The sequence below is a fragment of the Ylistrum balloti genome, unplaced genomic scaffold (assembly GCF_031769215.1).
Source record: "Ylistrum balloti isolate Yb309-2 unplaced genomic scaffold, AGI_CSIRO_Ybal_v1 Utg370858, whole genome shotgun sequence".
NCBI classification, from domain to species: Eukaryota; Metazoa; Mollusca; class Bivalvia; order Pectinida; family Pectinidae; genus Ylistrum; species Ylistrum balloti.
The window spans coordinates 193,795-216,548 of NW_026782492.1; the positions used below are offsets into that span (position 1 = coordinate 193,795).

At 35.3% G+C, this 22,754-nt stretch overlaps 1 protein-coding gene across 1 annotated transcript in view; it reads right to left on the minus strand.

Moving 5' to 3' along the window:
- Positions 1-17,496, minus strand: part of LOC132559134 (probable N-acetylgalactosaminyltransferase 9) — a 30,417-nt gene extending 12,921 nt beyond the window's left edge. Inside the window, exons 1-3 of the mRNA XM_060223741.1 lie at positions 17,159-17,496; positions 5,033-5,199; positions 4,138-4,315 (exon numbers count right to left, since the gene is read on the minus strand). Of these exons, the coding sequence (XP_060079724.1) occupies positions 4,138-4,315; positions 5,033-5,199; positions 17,159-17,496 (683 nt within the window). The remainder of the gene's footprint in view (positions 1-4,137; positions 4,316-5,032; positions 5,200-17,158) is intronic.
- Between the last annotated feature and the right edge of the window lie 5,258 nt (positions 17,497-22,754).

Here is a 22,754-nt window from a genome sequence, read left to right on the forward strand (position 1 = left end):
ATTAGTGATGACTGGATTAATGAAAAGGGATAGTGGAACAACCAGGTTAGTCATGACTGGATTAACAAAGAGGGATAGCGGAACAACCAGGTTAGTCATGACTGGATTAACAAAGAGGGATAGTGGAACAACCAGATTAGTGATGGTTGGATTAACAAGAGGGATTGTGGAACAACCAGATTAGTGATGACTGGATTAACAAAGAGGGATAGCGGAACAACCAGATTAGTGATGACTGGATTAACAAAGAGGGATAGCGGAACAACCAGATTAGTGATGGTTGGATTAACAAGAGGGATTGTGGAACAACCAGATTAGTGATGGTTGGATTAACAAAGAGGGATTGTGGAACAACCATATTAGTGATGGTTGGATTAACAAGAGGGATTGTGGAACAACCAGATTAGTCATGGTTGGATTAATGAAAAGGGATAGTGGAACAACCAGATGAGTGATGGCTGGTTTAACAAAGAGGGATTGTTGAATAACCTGATTAGTGATGTTTGGATTAACAAAGATGTATAGATGGACAACCAGATTAGTGATGACTGGATTAACAAAGAGGGATTGTGGAACAACCAGATTAGTGATGACTGGATTAACAAAGAGGGATTGTGGAACAACCAGATTAGTCATGGCTGGATTAACAAAGAGGGATTGTGGAACAACCAGATTAGTGATGACTGGATTAACAAAGAGGGATTGTGGAACAACCAGATTAGTCATGGCTGGATTAACAAAGAGGGATTGTGGAACAACCAGATTAGTCATGGCTCGATTAACAAAGAGGGATTGTGGAACAACCAGATTAGTCATGGCTGGATTAACAAGAGGGATTGTGGAACAACCAGATTAGTGATGGTTGGATTAACAAAGAGGGATTGTGGAACAACCATATTAGTGATGGTTGGATTAACAAGAGGGATTGTGGAACAACCAGATTAGTCATGGTTGGATTAATGAAAAGGGATAGTGGAACAACCAGATGACTGATGGCTGGTTTAACAAAGAGGGATTGTTGAATAACCTGATTAGTGATGTTTGGATTAACAAAGATGTATAGATGGACAACCAGATTAGTGATGACTGGATTAACAAAGAGGGATTGTGGAACAACCAGATTAGTGATGACTGGATTAACAAAGAGGGATAGTGGAACAACCAGATTATTCATGGCTGGAGTAACAAAGAGGGATTGTGGAACAAACAGATTAGTGATGCCTGGATTAACAAAGAGGGATTGTGGAACAACCAGATTAGTCATGGCTCGATTAACAAAGAGGGATTGTGGAACAACCAGATTAGTCATGGCTGGATTAACAAAGAGGGATAGTGGAACAACCAGATTAGTCATGGCTGGATTAACAAAGAGGGATAGTGGAACAACCAGATTAGTCATGGCTGGATTAACAAAGAGGGATTGTGGAACAACCAGATTAGTGATGACTGGATTAATGAAAAGGGATAGTGGAACAACCAGATTAGTCATGGCTGGATTAACAAAGATTGATAGTGGAACAACCAGATTAGTCATGGCTGGATTAACAAAGATGGATTGAGGGACAACCAGAATAAAAAGTATGGAGTGCACTTAATTTATCACTTGATCATGTTATTTTTCTTCTGATCATACAGATCCTGAGGTATATCAGAGGTATAGATACTCAAGAATACCTCATGATTAGCATGGACAAGCTAAACTAACATACAATCAAAAGTAAAGCAACACACTGTCAAACGGCAGGTTCACAAAGGCATTGTACAGGTTTCAATTTACACAAACAATATTGTAGGTTTGATAAGCAAAAGCATGCCAGTATTAAAAGCTAATATGTTTGAATTGCACAGGGAGATATCCATATTGTTATGTGTTTAATATTAGATTAATATATCAATATTTTCAGATATACCGTATTTATTTCAATAAACACCCTGTCTCTAATAAACGCCCCCCACCTGTTCTTTTAACCAAAATTTGATACTTTCCTCGTTTGCCCAGGATTTTTGTCCAGCCCCGCACATGTATACCACAATACCACTTGGTATGCCATCTTTCGGAAGGGGACGAATGCCTGGCATGTGCACAAGGGGGGCGATTTTAGTCCCATCGGCATATGCTGCCAGTGTCACCGTTATTTTTTGTTTTTCGTGGCCAGTACTGTAAACTCTGACCTCCTTTTCCCCCTTTATTGCCATTGTCGATTTTCCTGGCATGCCAAACCACACCGGGGTTTCGTCCATGTTAGCGATATGGCTATCAGGGTATTCTCATAGCTGACGCATTCTTAACACGAAATTCAAAAAACTGTCAATACGATCATCAATTAATGAAACTTCATGTTGTGCCACATGCGTAGATCGCCTGAACGAAATGTTATGTCTCTTTTTGAATTTAGAAAACCATCTATATGAGGCTTTGAACGATTGACTACCATTTGCCTTATGCATACGCAGGGCCTCAAACCGCAATGCTTTCCCAGTCACTCGTATTACGGCCTCCCGTCTGTCCTATGGCCATCTCATCAGATTTTTGTCAATATCTTCATATCTGACATGCCTTTCACCTCTTTTACAGCATTCAGATGTTTTAGAAAGATTTTTTAATTTTTCTTTGTTTTGACACCAGTCCCGCACTCGTTTTCTGTCAACACAAAACACTTTCGAGGCAGCATGTTTACCCTTCTCCTCTGCGAAGGCGATTACTTTAAGCTTGAAAGCAGTGTCGTAATTTCGTTTTGTCGCAGACATTGTTATCAGGTATGTGGAATTTATTAAGAAACAGACTGGCTTATATACTGCTGTGTTTTTTTTTATTTTGTTATGCAAACTAGGCCTACAAGCGATGATGAACATTGTGTGTTTTTGACTGAAGCTGACACGATTGACATCTTGTCATTTCATACAAGAATTCAGGTTATCAGAATGCAATTGACAACACTGTTTAAAGCTACAACGATGTTGGAATTACTGCAATTTTCAAATGCATTCTTTGCCGAGTAATTCGTTAGTTTGTTAAACAATGTTTTTAAGTGGCAGCCATGGCATGTCACGACCAACAAATTATGAAACTTTGTGTTCTATTAATCGCCCCCTGTCTGAAAAATTTCACGCCCCAGGGGCGTTTATTGGAATAAATACGGTATATATATATATATATATTTATTTGATCCATTGATGTTCTGTGTTTGTACATGTTTTACAACATACTCAGTGATTGTATTAGAGCTATAACAATGTGAAGATAACATTTGATAAGAAACATCCGATCAATCTGGACCAATGTTTTATAAAACATTCCTGAACATTCAGAGACATGGTCAAGGTTTCCACATACAAGAAAGACTTATTATTAACAAGCAAGGGGAATTTAACATAATCAAAGGTTCTTTTTAAGCAAAAATTGTGTTATTGAGTTAGGAAATGTTCATAAATCAAGGGCCCACAAAGATATATGTTCAACAAATCACAGACAACAAAATGAGAAAAATTGTGTACAGATTCCATTTTAGTATAAATCAAGCTTCAGTATTTTGCAAATTATCATTAACTTCAAAAATATAATTTCTATTTCTATCAAAAAACATAGAATTATTTTTTTCTGTAGCGCATGGCTCAATAAAAATCTATATGCAAAAAATTAGACAAAAAAAATCATTGAGCCTATTTGAGACTTTGACCATATCATAGAATACCTTGTAAATTATTTATCCGGTAGTATTACTGTTAGCCATGATCTGGAAAACTGATACCATAAAATAATTAATTTTAGAGAGCAATATATTTTCTTGGAAATTGTTAGCACTCTTGATCCACAAATTTATATGAAAAGATAAATCGATAAGAGCTGACAATGATTTTAGTACTTGTGGATTTCTTCAACAAAATTTACATGCCGCCATAACATCAAATGGAACTTGAAGTCAACAAAAATATGCCATTTTACAGCACACTAATCCGCATCTATTTCAGTGTCTGTAGGGAAGCCAACAAACGCACTGCTTATTTTTGAAGTAAGGGATAATGTGTTGGCCCCCATGCATCATTGTTAGATAAAAAGAGTATTTTCAAAAAATGTAAATCAAATAAACTTTATATACAATATGTTCAATGGTTACAAGGTCAGCTGAAATGACTTACCAACCAGTGGATGCCTCACAGTGCGAGTCAAGGAAAATGAGTACATCGCCTTTAGCTGCTACAGCTCCAGCAAGCCTAGCTCTGATTAGACCACTTCTCTCCATGGTGCGGACGATTCGAACTACACCATCTGGCCACGTTGTTTCCACATACTTGTTTAACTTTTCTCCAAGTTCCGCTGCAAACGTTAAGAATGCATGAAACCAAAATGTGTATGTAACATATACCAGATACTGAAGAAACAAAAAAATCTTAAATTGTAATACCAGTAACTGATATTTATTGGCGACAGTACATTCATCCACTACCTATACATAAAACAATTAGATCTGTCTTACCTATGAGGTTCATATAATTGATATTCAATGTTGTCAAACACTTTATAATTTTACATAAGGCCACACAAAAAAATCCCTATTTCCTGTGACACTACTTACCCTTATACTCTGTGCCTGCTGCTATTCAATGTTGTCAAACACTTTTATCTTACATAAGGCCATACAAAAAAAATCCCTATTTCCTGTGACACTACCTTCCCTCATATTTTTTGTGCCTGCTACAATAAATATTTTCAGATTGTTTTCAAAAAACCTACCTACCAACCTACCTACCTACCTATTCTTTGTTCAACATGTTACTGGAAACATTTTTGTTCTGATTTGGCCTAGCAGAGAAATAAAAAACTGTAGTATACAGCTAGCTAAATATTGAGAAAGCAAATTTTCTGGTCATATGTATATGCTTTGTTCTACAAAATATTAACATAATTATTGTACCCAAAAATTGCACTAAACAAAGATTTGTAGATAAAAAAACCATTTCCTCCCTCATTATATAATACCTACAACAATCAACATTTTTATAAAATCTGACTTGGAAGGACTGAAGAACTTACGTCGGTCACTGAAGTCGTCCAATAAGATGACCTCATGAAGGTATTCTGGGGGTGAACGGTTGACCACGCTGTGTGCTGTCCGAAGTAGAGGTGACCAAGCCTCATTATGGAAAATAATTACCACACTTGCCGTTGGTAGGCTTTTTGGATATTCTATAGATTTACATCTACAAAACAAAATACAAGGTATCAAACTTTGAGAAACAATTATAAAAAGTCTATACAAGTTTTACTACAATGATACAAATTATATACACATTTTAATATAATAAAAAAATACTGAAGACCAGACAACATCTGTAGGAAGAGTTAAAACTGTTTAATAGTTGACATGTTTCAGCATACTAGGTATGCCGTCCTCAGAACAGAGTTACTTTTCAAAATACTGCACTTATATACTTTCTCTACCTAGTAACTACACATGTTATTTACAGTTGACATCATAGATGATACACGGGTTACAATGACGTAGTCTTTTAGTGATGTCATAATGTACAAACCTTGGTTGCATTAAACTAGATACTGTAATGATACACAGGTTACAATGACGTGTATAAGTGACGTCATAATGTACAAACCTTGGTTGAATTACGTTAGATACTGTAATGATACACAGGTTACAAGAAGGTTGTGTATAAGTGACATCATAATGTACAAACCTTGGTTGAATTACGTTAGATACTGTAATGATACACAGGTTACAAGAAGGTTGTGTATAAGTGACATCATAATGTACAAACCTAGGTTGAATTAAACTAGATACTGTAATGATACACAGGTTACAAGAACGTTGTGTATAAGTGACATCATAATGTACAAACCTAGGTTGAATTAAACTAGATACTGTAATGATACACAGGTTACAAGAACGTTGTGTATAAGTGACATCATAATGTACAAACCTAGGTTGAATTAAACTAGATACTGTAATGATACACAGGTTACAAGAAGGTTGTGTATAAGTGACATCATAATGTACAAACCTTGGTTGAATTAAACTAGATACTGTAATGATACACAGGTTACAAGAACGTTGTGTATAAGTGACATCATAATGTACAAACCTAGGTTGAATTAAACTAGATACTGTAATGATACACAGGTTACAAGAAGGTTGTGTATAAGTGACATCATAATGTACAAACCTAGGTTGAATTAAACTAGATACTGTAATGATACACAGGTTACAAGAACTTTGTGTATAAGTGACGTCATAATGTACAAACCTTAGTTGAATTACGTTAGATACTGTAATGATATACAGGTTACAAAGACATTGTGTATAAGTGACCTCATAATGTACAAACCTTGGTTGAATTACGTTAGATACTGTAATGATACACAGGTTACAATGACCTTGTGTATAAGTGACGTCATAATGTACAAACCTTGGTTGAATTACGTTAGATACTGTAATGATACACAGGTTACAATGACATTGTGTATAAGTGACCTCATAATGTACAAACCTTGGTTGCATTGAACTAGATACTGTAATGATACACAGGTTAACAATATAAATAATGATAAAACAGAAATAACTACAAGTCCATATCAGTAACGTAACCCTACAGTATATATGTCTATGTAGAAGTACAAACGTGAAATATAGAACAGGTAAGTAAAATTCTATGTCAGCTATAAGAGAGCTTCCACAGGCAGTGGGCGGGTACAGAATATCTACAGGTATGTACACTAAGTTTAATATGTGAATTAGAACTATTTTCTAGATTAGTTTAATTGAAATAAAAAAAAAAATGAAATTACAGTCGAGTTGACTAGTGTCTGGTACATGGATAAAGGTGCATATAAATTAGAATAAATTAGAATTGTAATTGAAGTTAAACCATCTGTAATAAGTAGCCAAAAAAAAAATAAACGAAGTTCTTTCATTATCCTTGTCTGATATTAAGTCCTTCTGGTTCAGTGGTGTTTAGAAAGGAGATGAAGGCCTCTTCAGTGCGTAAGCATGTATTTAAGTGTTTGGAGGTGGTTCTGAGACAGATAATTTTCATATAACTGGTGTCATGTCCGGTGGATGTATAGTGTTGCAAAACTGGTTTGTGTTTATTGTTGTACAAGTATTGGTGAAATGGCCATGGAAGTGTTTGTGGATAGTGTTTCCAGTTTGTCCAATGTATTGTATTCCACATTATGTGTTGACCGTGGGAATCAAATTTAGTAATGAAAGGAACAACAGTTTTGGTGTCTGGATTGGCTTTCCTTAGTAATGATAATCTTGGTATTCCTTGCCTTTTCCTTAGTGGATTCTAAAACATTCCGTGGACAACCTCGTATTCCAAAGTTTTCACACATGGCTTTGCTGTGTTTTTCAAACTCGTTCAAAGTTGAGCATATGCAGCATACCCTAAGAAGTTGCTTTAATGGAATGTGTTGAATTTGTTGATGCGGGTGGGTTCAGTTGTAGTGTAGGTATAAGTACACATCCGTGGGCTTAGTGTATAGTGTGGTCTGTAGAGTGCCATCTTGCTCTTTGATCATCCTGGTGTCTAGGACATAAATCCGGATAGAGCTCACCTCGTAAGTAAAATGGATCTTAGGATGAAATCAGTTAAGACTATCCATGAACCCAGCAAGGTCCTCGCAGGGGAAGGTCAAATTAAAAAACACATCATCGATAAACTTCCACCAAATTAGAGGTTTGAGAGGCTGAGTCCCTATAAAATTTGTTTCGAGTTGGTCTGTAAATAATATGGTGTAATTAGGTGCACATTTGGTACCTATACTGGTACCCTGTTCTTGTAGGTAGTGTTTGTTATTGAACATAAAACAGTCCGTGGTAAAATGTAGAAATCTTAAGAGGATCCAAGTCAGTGGAGAATTGTCAACCCTGGTGTCCAGGGCTTGTTCTGCTGTGAGAATGTCATCTCTGTGTGGCACTGGTGTATAGAAAGAGGATACATCTGCACCGACTAGAAGACCATGTGTTTGGATTCGGGAAAGATTGTTAATTTTATTGAGGAAGTCTGTTGTATCTTTCAGGTATGATTTTACTCTGATCACAAGTGGTTCGAGATACTAATCGACTGTAGCTGACAACTTTTCTGTAGGTCTGCCTATAGCACATACTATTGGTCTACGCGGGTTTCCTGGTTTATGTATTTTAGGTAGGAGATAGAAAAGACAGGTCATGGCATCCCTGATAGTATTGAATGAGACAATGTCTTTCTCAAGTTTGGATTTAACTATCTGAAGAAAATGGCTATGCCCTGAGTTAGATCTGCATCTGACAGTCTGTAGTGTTCAGTGTTGCCGAGTTGGCATTTTGTGTCGGCTATATAATCACAGCAGTTAAGAATGACAATAGCTCCGCCTTTGTCAGCAGGCTTGATAATGAGATCTGTGTTCTGTTTGAGGGTGATGAGTGCTTGAGACTCTTTTGGTTTGAGATTGCATAACATGTTTTGTTTTGGGGGAGTGTTTGTAATAAAAAATGAAGTTATATTAAGGAAAGTGTCCAAATCTGCATTAAGGCCACGTTGTGGTGTCCAGTCTGACGTAGGTTTGAATGGGTTAGGAGCAAACATATTACTTATATCATTCCCATAATCCTTAAAGAAAACATGATGTCTCACTCTGGGTCGAAATAGGTTGATGTCCGTTAAACGATCATTAGGTTCTGTAATCGGTGATGTGGGACAAAAAGAAAGTCCCTTGGATGTAAGTGAAAGTTTATGACTAAATGTATGATTTTGGATAGGTTAACAACCACATTCGTGCGGGCTGTCCAGGCTTGACGTTTCCTGTATGTATGTTTGTTTATAAATCTAAGATTACGCTTACATGGAGGGATGTCCATGGTGGTCAATAAGTAGAAGACTCACAGTACCAAGCAGTTTCACTGGTGTTACCTATTTCTTTGGGCTGCGTTGTTTTTTTCATTTTGTACAGACAATTTGGTGGAAACTAGTAGATCATTTATGATTTCATCATCATAAACACCACTGAACCAGAAGGACTTAATATCAGACACAGACAATCAAACAATTTAGTTACTTATTTCATGGCTACTTATTACAGATGGTTTAACTTCAATTACAATTCTAATTTATTCTAATTTATATGCACCTTTATCCATGTACCAGACACTAGTCAACTCGACTGTAATTTCATTTTTTTTTTATTTCAATTAAACTAATCTAGAAAATAGTTCTAATTCACATATTAAACTTAGTGTACATACCTGTAGATATTCTGTACCCCGCCCACTGCCTGTGGAAGCTCTCTTATAGCTGACATAGAATTTTACTTACCTGTTCTATATTTCACGTTTGTACTTCTACATAGACATATATACTGTAGGGTTACGTTACTGATATGAACTTGTAGTTATTTCTGTTTTATCATTATTTATATTGTTAACCTGTGTATCATTACAGTATCTAACGTAATTCAACCAAGGTTTGTACATTATGAGGTCACTAAAAGACTACGTCATTGTAACCTGTGTATCATTACAGTATTTAGTTAAATTCAACCTAGGTTTGTACATTATGACATCACTTATACACAACGTTCTTGTAACCTGTGTATCATTACAGTATCTAACGTAATTCAACCAAGGTTTGTACATTATGAAGTCACTAAAAGACTACGTCATTGTAACCTGTGTATCATTACAGTATTTAGTTTAATTCAACCTAGGTTTGTGCATTATGACGTCACTTATACACAAAGTTCTTGTAACCTGCGTATCATTACAGTATCTAGTTTAATTCAACCTAGGTTTGTACATTATGACGTCACTTGTACACAACGTCATTGTAACCTGTGTATCATTACAGTATCTAGTTTAATTCAACCAAGGTTTGTACATTATGAGGTCACTAAAAGACTACGTCATTGTAACCTGTGTATCATTACAGTATCTAACGTAATTCAACCAAGGTTTGTACATTATGACGTCACTTATACACAACGTTCTTGTAACCTGTGTATCATTACAGTATCTAACGTATTTCAACCAAGGTTTGCACATTATGACGTCACTTATACACAACGTTCTTGTAACCTGTGTATCATTACAGTATCTAACGTAGTTCAACCAACGTTTGTACATTATGATGTCACTTATACACAACGTTCTTGTAACCTGTGTATCATTACAGTATCTAGTTTAATTCAACCTAGGTTTGTACATTATGATGTCACTTATACACAACGTTCTTGTAACCTGTGTATCATTACAGTATCTAGTTTAATTCAACCAAGGTTTGTACATTATGACGTCACTTATACACAACGTCATTGTAACCTGTGTATCATTACAGTATCTAGTTTAATTCAACCAAGGTGTGTACATTATGATGTCACTTATACACAACGTTCTTGTAACCTGTGTATCATTACAGTATCTAGTTTAATTCAACCAAGGTGTGTACATTATGATGTCACTTATACACAACGTCATTGTAACCTGTGTATCATTACAGTATCTAGTTTAATTCAACCAAGGTGTGTACATTATGATGTCACTTATACACAACGTTCTTGTAACCTGTGTATCATTACAATATCTAGTTTAATTCAACCAAGGTGTGTACATTATGACGTCACTAAAAGACTACGTCACTGTAACCTGTGTATCATCTATGTCAACTGTAAATAACTTGTGTAGTTGCTAGGTAGAGATAGTCTATAAGTCTGGTATTTTAAAAAGTTCCTCTGTTCTGTTATGAAATGTTACAATCAATCATTGTATAAGATGATGCTAAGCAATTACGTAAATGATCATATCAATATTCAGTGAATCCTGAACCTGATAGCAATATCTATTCATTTACTCTGCCAGGAAAATAATTCTACAGCATATAACTGCTAAGTTAATTATAGACATATAAATGATGCTAAAATCATCTTGTAAATGTTGTCCTCATCTTCATCATGCTAAAATTTTGATTATTCAAAAAATAAACACAAAAGAGTTCTCCCAATTTATAAAAATGAAAAAAAAAATGTTTATTTTTATGATTCATCTTTAAAATACAGTCCCACAAATGTTGCTATTGAAGTATAAAGTCTTTTCACCACAACATGTGATAAATCAGGTTGACCCAAACAATGGGAAATAGATTTTTCTATGCATAGACAACAGCTGGACTTGATAGATTTGAAAAGAATGAAAAAACAAATCCCATTTTCATGAATGATTTTGTATAAAACCTCCAGGTAGCTATGCAAAGATGATATCAGAGGAATTGAGTAATATACATACAAGTCCCACGTCATTTACTAAAGAATTTTAACGGGACTCAAAGATGTTTTGAAAATAGTTGAATTTAACCTTGTGGGACCTGTTGTTTTTAGCAATTCAGCTTGTATTGATAAACACCATTAGTTTTAATGTATTGGATGGAATTTATATTACAAATGTAGTTTCGATGCGATCTTGAAAGTCATGTGAAATGCATATAGCTTTTAGGCACACAGTTAGTTCTCCCTTTCGAACATAAGCCAGCATTAAAACTGATGACATTTTACCAGATCTGGAGCCTGGGAAGCAGTATCACATTTGCAACATTCATATATATATACTCCAAAGGGACTGAATATCCTAATGAAAAGCCATTCTATACCTAACACCCATCCTATAATTGATTGTGAATGTTAGCATAGGCCAACAAATTTGTTACAGAGGAGCCTCATGCCTGTTCAATTTTTAAATCAATGGTTTTAAATGATTTCTATATGCTAACACTCCTTAACCTGCTTATACATATTCATATTTCAGCTGTTTCATAGTCAATACTGAGAGATTTTCTAGCTGCAAGAACACATCTACCAGCCTCAGGCATAAAGTAAGCTATATATAGGAATAATATAACATGATCTGCATCTTTTTATAACATAAATGCTTGACATGTAACAATGTACATTAAACATGTATATGCTATTTGTCAAAAATATTTGTAGAACAGTTTCAAAGTATTGCCCCTAGCAATACATATGCTGTTGAAAATTCAGAATATTATTTGAATATTGACAACAGTTCTGTTCAAGTTTTCTAAATCATAATAATTTTTTACTAGACAACTGAAGGGTACAACTACTAAGTAGTATTATAGTAAGTATGTAAACTTGTTTATGGAAAAGATTTTCTAAAATATAAGGAGGCAATGATATTGAGTCAATAATTGAAAATAACCGTAAAATTGCTATACCTCATATTTAAGAAATAAAACTAATTAATACCAAAATTGCAAGGATCTACACAATTAACAGGTAGCGTTCAGAAATGATTCAGAGATCCCAGAAAAGCAGAAATCAAGTGACTACAGGTACATTTATTCCTGATGTAAAGTTGAAGAAATCAAGTGACTACAGGTACATTTATTCCTGATGTAAAGTTGAAGAAATCAAGTGACTACAGGTACATTTATTCCTGATGTAAAGTTGAAGAAATCAAGTGACTACAGGTACATTTATTCCTGATGTAAAGTTGAAGAAATCAAGTGACTTCAGGTACATTTATTCCTGATGTAAAGTTGAAGAAATCAAGTGACTACAGGTACATTTATTCCTGATGTAAAGTTGAAGAAATCAAGTGACTACAGGTACATTTATTCCTGATGTAAAGTTGAAGAAATCAAGTGATTACAGGTACATTTATTCCTGATGTAAAGTTGAAGAAGTAACTCATGAAGTACATATAATCAGTTAAGTAGAAAATACAAATAGTAACATATGCCAAGCATCTAGAAACATTGATTTCAACAATTACACAATTTCAATGTAAGAACAACTCCAACTTAATTTTACATTTGATATGTGATCAAATCAATCTTTTACAGATTACACAAAATTATTTAGATATACACAGGTAACAGCTGATATAAATATACTCCAAGATGAACTGGACCATTTGTCAGCTTAAAGAGATAAATGGCATGAAATTCCTTCCTCCAAAATTAAAATTAATGTATATTGGCTGGTATGGCATTGAAAGACAATAATACCTTAACAAAGAAGAATTACATGAAGTGGACAAGGAAACGAACATTGGAGTAATTAAAAATCGGTCTCTGTCTTTTTAAGATAAGTACACAAGTTAAACAAGTATATAGTATGTTAATAAGGAGAACTTTTTATTTTCTTGTAATACCTGTAGATAACACTATCTTTTACTATACAAGACACTAGTACATCTAGAGCACACAAATACTGTACGGAACCCGAATAAAATGAAACATATCGATCGAATCTGTGCAACAGGGAGCAACTAAACAGTTACCTGGATTTAGGGAAATGTCTTATTCAGGTACACTTTAAAGGCTTAGATTGCCATCATTTCCTTCACAAAGATCCAGGGAGATATGAACAAATGCTTGTGATAAAGACAGCAACAGATTTTATTCAACTCTGGAATGACATGGTCTATTAAACCAGTGGACAGGAGGACATTGTAAACTGGATATAAGGGAAAATATTTTGGTCTATGCTTAGTCAAAATATGGAACAACCTCCCAGAATAATAGAATCCCATTGGAGGTGAGATATGTAGATCTCAACCCAAGGGGAACAATTATTAAGTTAGCAAACACAAGGTTTTGCACCCTAGGATGAGACAAGGAAATCTCACAATGGTAAAATCACAGATATATCAGTCCAAGGTAAAGAAACCTTGGCACCACCAGTTAATTAATTCCCTCAAAAACAGATAAGATCAAGATCTTTTACATAATTACGAAATTTCATAAAATTTGGAACTGTTGTCATTATTAAATTTACTCAATGTAATGTTGTTATTGTATGTTTGAATCTTAAATGATTCTGTACTGGTAATAAACTTAACTTCATTTATTATGTGTATTTAAGTGTTGATTTTGAAAAAGCAACCAATTCCCATCATAGTGTGATGGCTATTTCTCTTTCTGAAAGATTTTAGACAAACATATACATTATATAAACATAATGAAGTAAACACCTTTTTTCCAGTTTTCTTAAGATTTTCATTTCTCTATTTTTTAAGGATAAATCACTTTAGCATTTTAGAGAGTGATACAGTAGAACTCCCTTAACATTATGTTCCATTTGGCAGAGGGAAAAGAGATAATAACTGTAACTTGACAATAACAGCTGACACGTTTTTCTGACATCTAAACATGCATGTTTATTTTCTGATGCACCGAAATGACTTATTTCTTAAAGAAACTGTTTTGAAGACAAAAATCAGTAATTTGCTTCCTTTTACCCTTAAGCTATGTGATTTTTTGTAACTTTTCTTTGTTGATTCTTTGAAATATCTAACCTCCTACCAAAGATTTTCATGAAAGAACATACACGTCACAATTACAGTTTACATGTGGTACAATTTGTACAAGACACTACCGTGCCATCAGCTGATATTTTGCTGCATAAATCATTTATCCAGTATTGTGTAGGCTCCATGATATTTGATCACACTAGCCTTAATACAAACATCTGGTATGTATTGATTTTATCCTCAATTTTATATTCAAAATCTACATAAAAGAGGTCACAAGATATTTGGGAACTGAATATACCTTTAGTACTTTAAATTAATGAAAATTAAATAAATTAAATAATTAGTTTCAAATACAAGGACATATGGGAACTTCCACAAAAAAAATTGTTTATCTTTTATCTCCATTTGAAACGACATTGGAAGATCATAAACAGTTATAGATTTATATAGATGTATCATGAAGACAACACTAAGATTGAAGAAGGCATTCTGATAAGGAGTTTTAAATAATGCACTACACATAATTCATTTCCACTGCCTATAGCTATTTGTATTTATGCTTGTATGTACATGCCACCAGCAATGAAGGTACATCTTTGATGTACAGGTACAATTAAATCACCTCAGGTGTAAAAATCGATGAATGTAATATACAATGATGTTCGTGATATCATACTATGTATATAGAAAACTGACTAGGACACTGACATCCTAAAATTGACACCTAAACTGTTTTCATTTAATGTAATTGCTATCTAATAAGGCTTTCAAAAATAACTGTCAGGTTTTTAGTAGGTTTACAACTCTAGTTCTGAAGCCTCAGTGACTACCCTCAGTTTTCATATATCACAGAAACATCAAGTCATGTGAATGCTTGGAATAAAGGAATAATCATTCTGTAAGAATTCAGCAAAATTCTAGCATAATGGAAACAAAATAAGACAAGATTAATGTGAAGCAGACTAGCAGTTACATGTATGTGATTTACATCCAAGTTTTGCAACAGTTCATCGCTGCAGTTTTAATGACAGGGATGAAAAATAACAAATATCATAACACACAAAGACTCAGTATTTAAGTTTTTGATCACTGCATACTTTTTGTAGGAATACTGATTTACAAACTCTTGAAAAAAAGCATTGCCTGAAGACTTCTTTCTATCTTTTATATGACAAAACTGAATGTAAATTGGTTAAAATACTTCTGAAGGCATATTCGATTACCTGACATTAAATATTTTATAGGCTATGATAAATATAGATTTATTGATTACATGCAGCTTTAAGACAGTATTACTACTTTTACTGCTATACATATACACAATAGCCGTAGCCTTTTCATTTTTTCCCCATTTTGTTGCAGTGATTAAATATTGGTTTTCAAAACACTTTTTATATTTATTATTTCTCCTAGCATTTGGAGCTGAATATAGAATTTAAGTACTGGTAACTTGCTATATATACTAGATATTGTTATCAACCTTATGAATCTTTCTAAAGCACATTGACGGTAATTTGCATATTATGTAGGTATTAAGTAAGTATAATTAGACTTGTAGAAATGAGGAAAAGTCACATCAAAGAAGATTGTTTGTTTGGTTTATCGCTCTACGAAAAGACAGGGTCATTTTGAGGTAATAACTGGTGGTTACCTCAATGAACAACACATGGAAGGCACATTACATGCCATCTAAAGCAATGCGGGTAAAGTTTCTTGCCCAAGGCCAAAACCAGGTCAGCACAGATCAGACTGGTCCTGAAGTAAACGAACCCACCCACCATGGGTTTGGAGTATCAAACCATGCACCTTGGATCTTCACTTAAGGTTATGTAGGCTACTGATCAAACCAACTAAACTATCACAGAACAAATTGATTTTCTATGGTAACACCAGGCCATGAAGAGACACATAGGTAGATGCATGTTCATATAGTTCTTGTGCCTGCAAAATTTCAGTTCTTCACAAGTCTTTGTCTTTTGAAATATACACAACAAGCAACATTGTATCATTTTCCTTATATTTTGCAATAATATTTTAAAACATAGCTAAATACACATAGTATCTAAGGTAAACTTGCAGGTGAGTCCAGCAATTGGAAAATTGTACTGCATGTTGTCTTGATTTAGAAATTTACTTAGTAAGTTCACCTTAAAGCTACTATGTCATACGTAATACTTCAGGTAATGGTAATGTAGCCTAGCTACAGTAGCTACTATTAGTAGTGGTTGGGTGTCTACTTAAAAAAAGAGAGATTATATAACGTTTGGTTTTGCCTCAGCTGTGGGGGCTGTTAGTTTGCTCTAAACCAGAATCATCAGACGGTAATTTTGAAGTATATGATTATGATCAGGTTTTCAGGAACAACATAGATTGTAGCTGTCTACAGAGTCAAAGACTTGTGAAGCACTGAAGGGAGAACTGTGTAAAGAGAAAGTACAGGTCACTTTATTAGTCTAGGCTATCACAGGCTGGATATAACCTTAATCTAATAACAATATTGCAAAAATATACAATACTGTAAATTCAATTCAAAGGATTTACGTCATAGAATTGATACACACCTCTTGATATGGTATTTATGTAAAATTCATAGATAAGATGGTTACTGTCATGTCTCTGTCAATCAGTCTATTATTATTTTAGATGGTATGTCTGATTTCTTCTGTCAGTATAAATACATGCTCATTACATACACTTCTGACATGAAAGGTTTCACGTCTGTTGAATCATGTTTAATGATAGCGGAACGGACTAAAAATAATTCAAATATTGAAGAAATCATACAAGTCCTTAGAGAATGTGTGACATAGAACACCACAATAGCATCATATGTATGTACATCACACACTCTGCTGACAGAGTCCGTTACATTAGCTTATATTAACATCTTGTGTACTTACTTCGAGTCTCGGACGTCTTTAATTGACCTCTCTAGTGATATTTTATCACTTGCAATTATATTAAAAGCTTCCTTCTTAAACAATGAAGCTGCCAATGCTTTTTCTTCGCCTTCTAAAATCACTGGTGCTCCCATTTCTCCGGGACCCTTCCTGTTACTCTCCACTGCTTGATAGTCAATGAAGCGTTTTCGTCGCTCTTTTAAGAACACGTTTGGATTAGGTAAATCAGTTTGGTGGTAGTAGTATACATACACATATACTGCAATCGTTATTAAAGCGATTATTGCTAATATTTTCCAACTTAGTCGTTTTCTTCTGAGGAAACGTGGCAAATTCATGTTGTCAGTGTAACTCTCCAGGACGGTTTCGGCATTATATATTGTAAGTGTGTAAACACCCGATGCAATCCGAAAGTGAATAAAGAAATAACCTACGACCCGAAAGACGGTGTGAAATTTCCGTAATACTTGTACACGTAGTTTCCGTTACAATGTAATGTGTAAGGTCTAAGCAATTCGTAATACTGTGACACGTTTTTGTCACTCCATTCGATCTCCTTAAATTCTGTTTAGATGCATTTCTTCTCCATTTTTAAAAGAGCTCAGTACGTACGTCAACTCAAGTGACAATAATACGGACAAAATAATTTTATTAACTTTCTACTAAATTTGCAAATTTGTTACGTTCAATACAAAAATAAGGCCAATGTTATTTTTAGATAAAATTCAGGTTATATGGATGAGGATCTTGAACAGATTTTTAATGGAAATATTTTGAATTTTAGTAATATGCAGCACAAATATGTTGGTCGAATCAGATAAAGACGTTGGAAATCTATCAGTATGTAATAAAAAAAAGAAAAAAAAAGAAGTATTTTACGACCTTACACATGTTCAAAAACAGGTTGGGCCACTTGCACGAGCACAGGTGTCAAGAGTGACACCAAAAGTGAGAGAAAGGCGAAGAAACAAAATAGTGAAATAATAGAGTATAGGTGAGGATGGGTGTGCTATGGTCGATTCTGATTTAGAGAGGGCACAGCTTGAATCAGACAAAAACAGATCACCATCATACGTTAGAAATGAATCTTTCTATACATACATTGACTGGTATTTAGTTTAATTATATATAAGAACGAGACGGTAACTAGCTACAATGCAACCTCTATGGTAGCGAGAGATTCGATATGCTTCAAGACAGAATTATAGCTATATAATTAGTTATTCTATATCATTAACTGTTGTTGAATTGCAATCATCAGGAGACGACTATTGAATAAGTTGCAGTAACTTGGGACAAATCATTTTTGCCATTCTGGTCATTAGAATGTTTAGATAAAGTTAAATGTGTTAATCGGTATACCTGGTGTGTTATGTGAACGTTTAAAGGTGTTAGTTTAAAACATTCCGTCAGCAAGTGATAAGAATATAAAGCTTATCTATTATAAAAATATATATAAAAAATACGAGTGTTGATTGATAAGTTGTGAGCCACATATTAAAAGATTTGTGTTTTGGCAGGCATATTGCATTATTTGTCAACACAATCCCCTTCAATATCTCACGATACACTTTTGCCATGGTTAAAGGTCTCAATATCACTTTTAAAAAAGTCCTTTTCTTGACCGTTCAGACAGTCCTCCACTGCATATATAGCGTTATCATCTGACCGAAATTGGGTACTTTTTTCAATTTTGGAATAAGATGAATGGCTGATGGAGTGAGATAAGGTTATTAAGGCGGATGCTCAATTCAGTGACAAGCGTTAATATCAGCCATGACAATGACAGACTAGTGAACATGGTCATTGTCCTAGTGGAACAACACACATTTACGAAGTTTTTCACGAGTTTAATGTTTTCTTTGAACTATCCAAGACGTGATGCAGAATATGTGCCATTGATTGTTTGGCCCTTTTGCAGAAAGTCTACCATCAGAATACTATCAGCATCCCAGAAAACCAAGGCCATTACTTTTCCAGCTGATGGAACAGTCTTTGCCTTCTTTGGCGGGGGTGAACCAGGGTGCTTTCCATTGTTTAGACTGTTGTTTGACCTCTGGAGTGAAATGATAGACCCATGTTTCATCCATATTGACAAATCTATGCAGAAAGTGAGCAGGATATGCCTCTAAAAAGTTCAGACTAGCAGTCGACAAAGTTCGCCTGGTGTGATTCCGATTGACTGTCTGAAGTTTTAGTACCCAACGGCCTGAGAGCTCTCTCATTGCAAGATCTTTCATAAGAATGGATTGTACTCTTTCCAGTGAAATCTCAACTGTACAGGTGATATATATATACACCTGTAACTCGCATGTCAGTCTGCCACAACAATATCATGTACTATGTTGACCATTTCTGGGGTTGCAACAGTGACAGGTCTTCCAGGACAGGCATCATCCCGAAGGCTCTGTCTGTCACGTTTAAACTCCACCATCCACCTTTTCACTGTGGCATATGAAGGGCATCATTCCCTAGTGTTGCTACCGTACCAGTATGGATAGCTTTAGGTGCTAGACCTTTCTTATGCCAATATTGAATCACTGCTCTTGTTTACTTTAAAGTGCTACCTCTTCGACAAAAGCTGACCACATGACACCATCCCTAGGCTGCACAGCCTTAAAAGTAGAGCTGTAAGAGGGCACTCCTGCTTAACGCATCCTGTCCTCGTATCATGAGTGTTTGTGATTTGCTCTGGTTATGACAATTCTGAAACGATACTGTTATCTATAAATGTTGTGTTTGCATGCATTGTACCATATTGATTGTTTACACAAAAAAAACGTGTTTATGATTATTTGTCACAATATGTGTAGATAGTACTATACAGTAGCCAGCTCTGTACACCATCGCAATATTTGTAATTTTACTGTATAGAATTTATTTGTTGTTATTAAATTGTTGAATTTTAACCAAGTTGTTGGGTTTTATTTGCTGTACGTTAATTCCGCAACGTAACAATACATTTTCCCGTCTAATATGTGATGTTCTTCATTTGCCGTCGAGTAGCCAGTGACTTTTAAAATATGTCGACTGAAATGTATGGTGGCCGGTTAGATCCATCTCCATTTTCGATAATCCAGGGGTTACACTCACTCTCTACACCCCGGGAACATTTCATGGCAAAATTAAAGGTTCCGTTTGCGGCACCTTTCGGATAAGACGAGAAAACAAGTTTGATCTTTTGATGTACATCAAACGAATCTCGAGTGGAGCGTCACTGTGATTGGTAAGTTTCCCGAAACTTTCTCTAGACCAAGTAAATTACTTCTCTTGAGCCCTCAATTTTGCCACGAAAAGCTTCAGGGGTGTGAGAGGTATAGTGAGCATTGGAGTACCGAGGATGGGCTATCTCGCGATAACCCGGAAATCATACGTATACGTTGGCTTTCATCGACATTGATACCTTAAACAAAGTACTAACAGTTCTGTAGTCAGCTTCAAATGACATGTACGACTGACCCACAGAGTGCTACTTGCAAGCTTACCAGCACTCATCTGGTCTTCATATTTAGGTTTATCAATGTGGCGTCCAGTTGCTTTACAATATGGTGTAGTCTAATGAATTACGAGCTTTCTTCGTAATAGCGAGATCTCGACAATATGCGATCGCTCTGATGGAAATAGGAGTTTTACTGTTAAAATTAAAACCTGTTACTGGACTTGAATGACGTCAAGGAAAATAATGTATAGAATTTGACTCTTCACACAGGTTTGTGATTAACATAAATTATAATGTTATCAGAAAGACTACCCTATACATAAGGGTATGATTATATACTTTGTTATGTGGAGGTACAAGGTAAAACATTAATCAAAAGCTAAAGAAAAATAATCCAGCAGAAAAAATCTGAAAACTGTTATGATTTAAAAGAAATGTGTTTTGCGTGGTCACAGAAATTAGCTGGTATTGTCAGTATGGAGACCATACCAACCGGAAACCTGTGTTGCATCAGCCCGACTTATGCAAGCCATTGAACCCTTCCATTATCATGTAAAGGTCACACTGTTGGAATTTGATCATATAAATTTCCGTTATTAGAACCCCGTACGAGATACCATTTATAGGAAAACGTGGTGGCTAATCAACTGGCTTCAGTTGATTTAATCTGGTGTAACACAGCTATAACACAGGGCCCCGTGTTTAGTTGTTAAACCAACACGATAAGTTTGTTTCAACAAACGTTCAAGATTGATCACTAGTCAGCATTGCCGAGTATACTTCAATCACCTCATGGAATCAAGATTTTAGGTAAAATGTGTGCATCCTGTCCAAAACAATCATCTGTTGATCCGAAGATTTACATTGTGTCGTTAAACATCTTTAAATTATTTTCCAATAACTTCCGATCGTCCGATATCAAGGGTATATCAAACATACAGATAAAATCATACTGAGAATATTGTTGTAAGAACTTCTATAAACTGTTTTCGTCCCATGGACCGGAAGGCTGGTCGACGTATTAGGTTTGTTTGGTAGAGAAAGTCGGAGAAAAACTTACAACTTGCAGCCAGTACCTGTCATTCTGATCTCCCAGAGTTACTTCTCTTCGTTTGACATCTTAACTTGAGATCTCCTCAAGTTGAGATTTTCCTCAGCTGATATCTCCTCAAAAACGGCTTGTATAAGATTTTCTCAAGGAACAGGAGGAAGGCATCGGCTAGGATGTCCTGAAATTCCTTGAGGAATTTTCATACAAGATATTTTCAAGGAGATATTAGCTGAGGAAAATCTGGGCTTGAGGAAATCTGAAATTGAGATGTTTTATACAAGTGGGGCCAGATAGTATAACGATAATCCGACGAAGCCGAGAGTGGTACTTGGCGATTGACCAACGAGGGCCTCGAACCCGCAATCCAGAGGTGTTGGCCACCGTGGCGTCTATAAACGCTGGGAAATTATCATGGGAAATGTGGACATATATCGACTGTAGTCAATAATCAGAGATAAATCAATGGGTCACGTGAGGGAACAAATCAGACAGCATGGTTTTATAGCCGACAGATCGATGGTACTACATCTAATCCCTTTTGGCGAAGGGCATTGTCAAACGTCCGATATAAATGAGTCATAAGGAGAAATCCCAAAAAGGATTAGTACTTTCCTGATTTAAGTTCAGGATAAATGGGCAGATATTTTCATTGAAGGAGGATGTGTGAATGTAATTTGCTGTTATTTCATGAAAGGTAAACTTCGCCGTCATGGATCGGTACATAAATTAGCGACATGTATATCGCATTTCTTGATCTCCAATGTCCGATTGGATAAAAACTTTCTTGCTTGGCAGGAAACAAAAATGAAGAAGACTATGCAATAATACAGCAGGCCATTTGTTGCGGAACACATAGTCTTATTCTCCTTGTAGTTTTTCAGGAGTCTTTGTGGACTTTCTCGCGGAACACATAGTCTTATTCTCCTTGTAGTTTTTCAGGAGTCTTTGTGGACTTTCTTGCGGAACACATAGTCTTATTCTCCTTGTAGTTTTTCAGGAGTCTTTGTGGACTTTCTCGCGGAACACATAGTCTTATTCTCCTTGTAGTTTTTCAGGAGTCTTTGTGGACTTTCTTGCGGAACACATAGTCTTATTCTCCTTGTAGT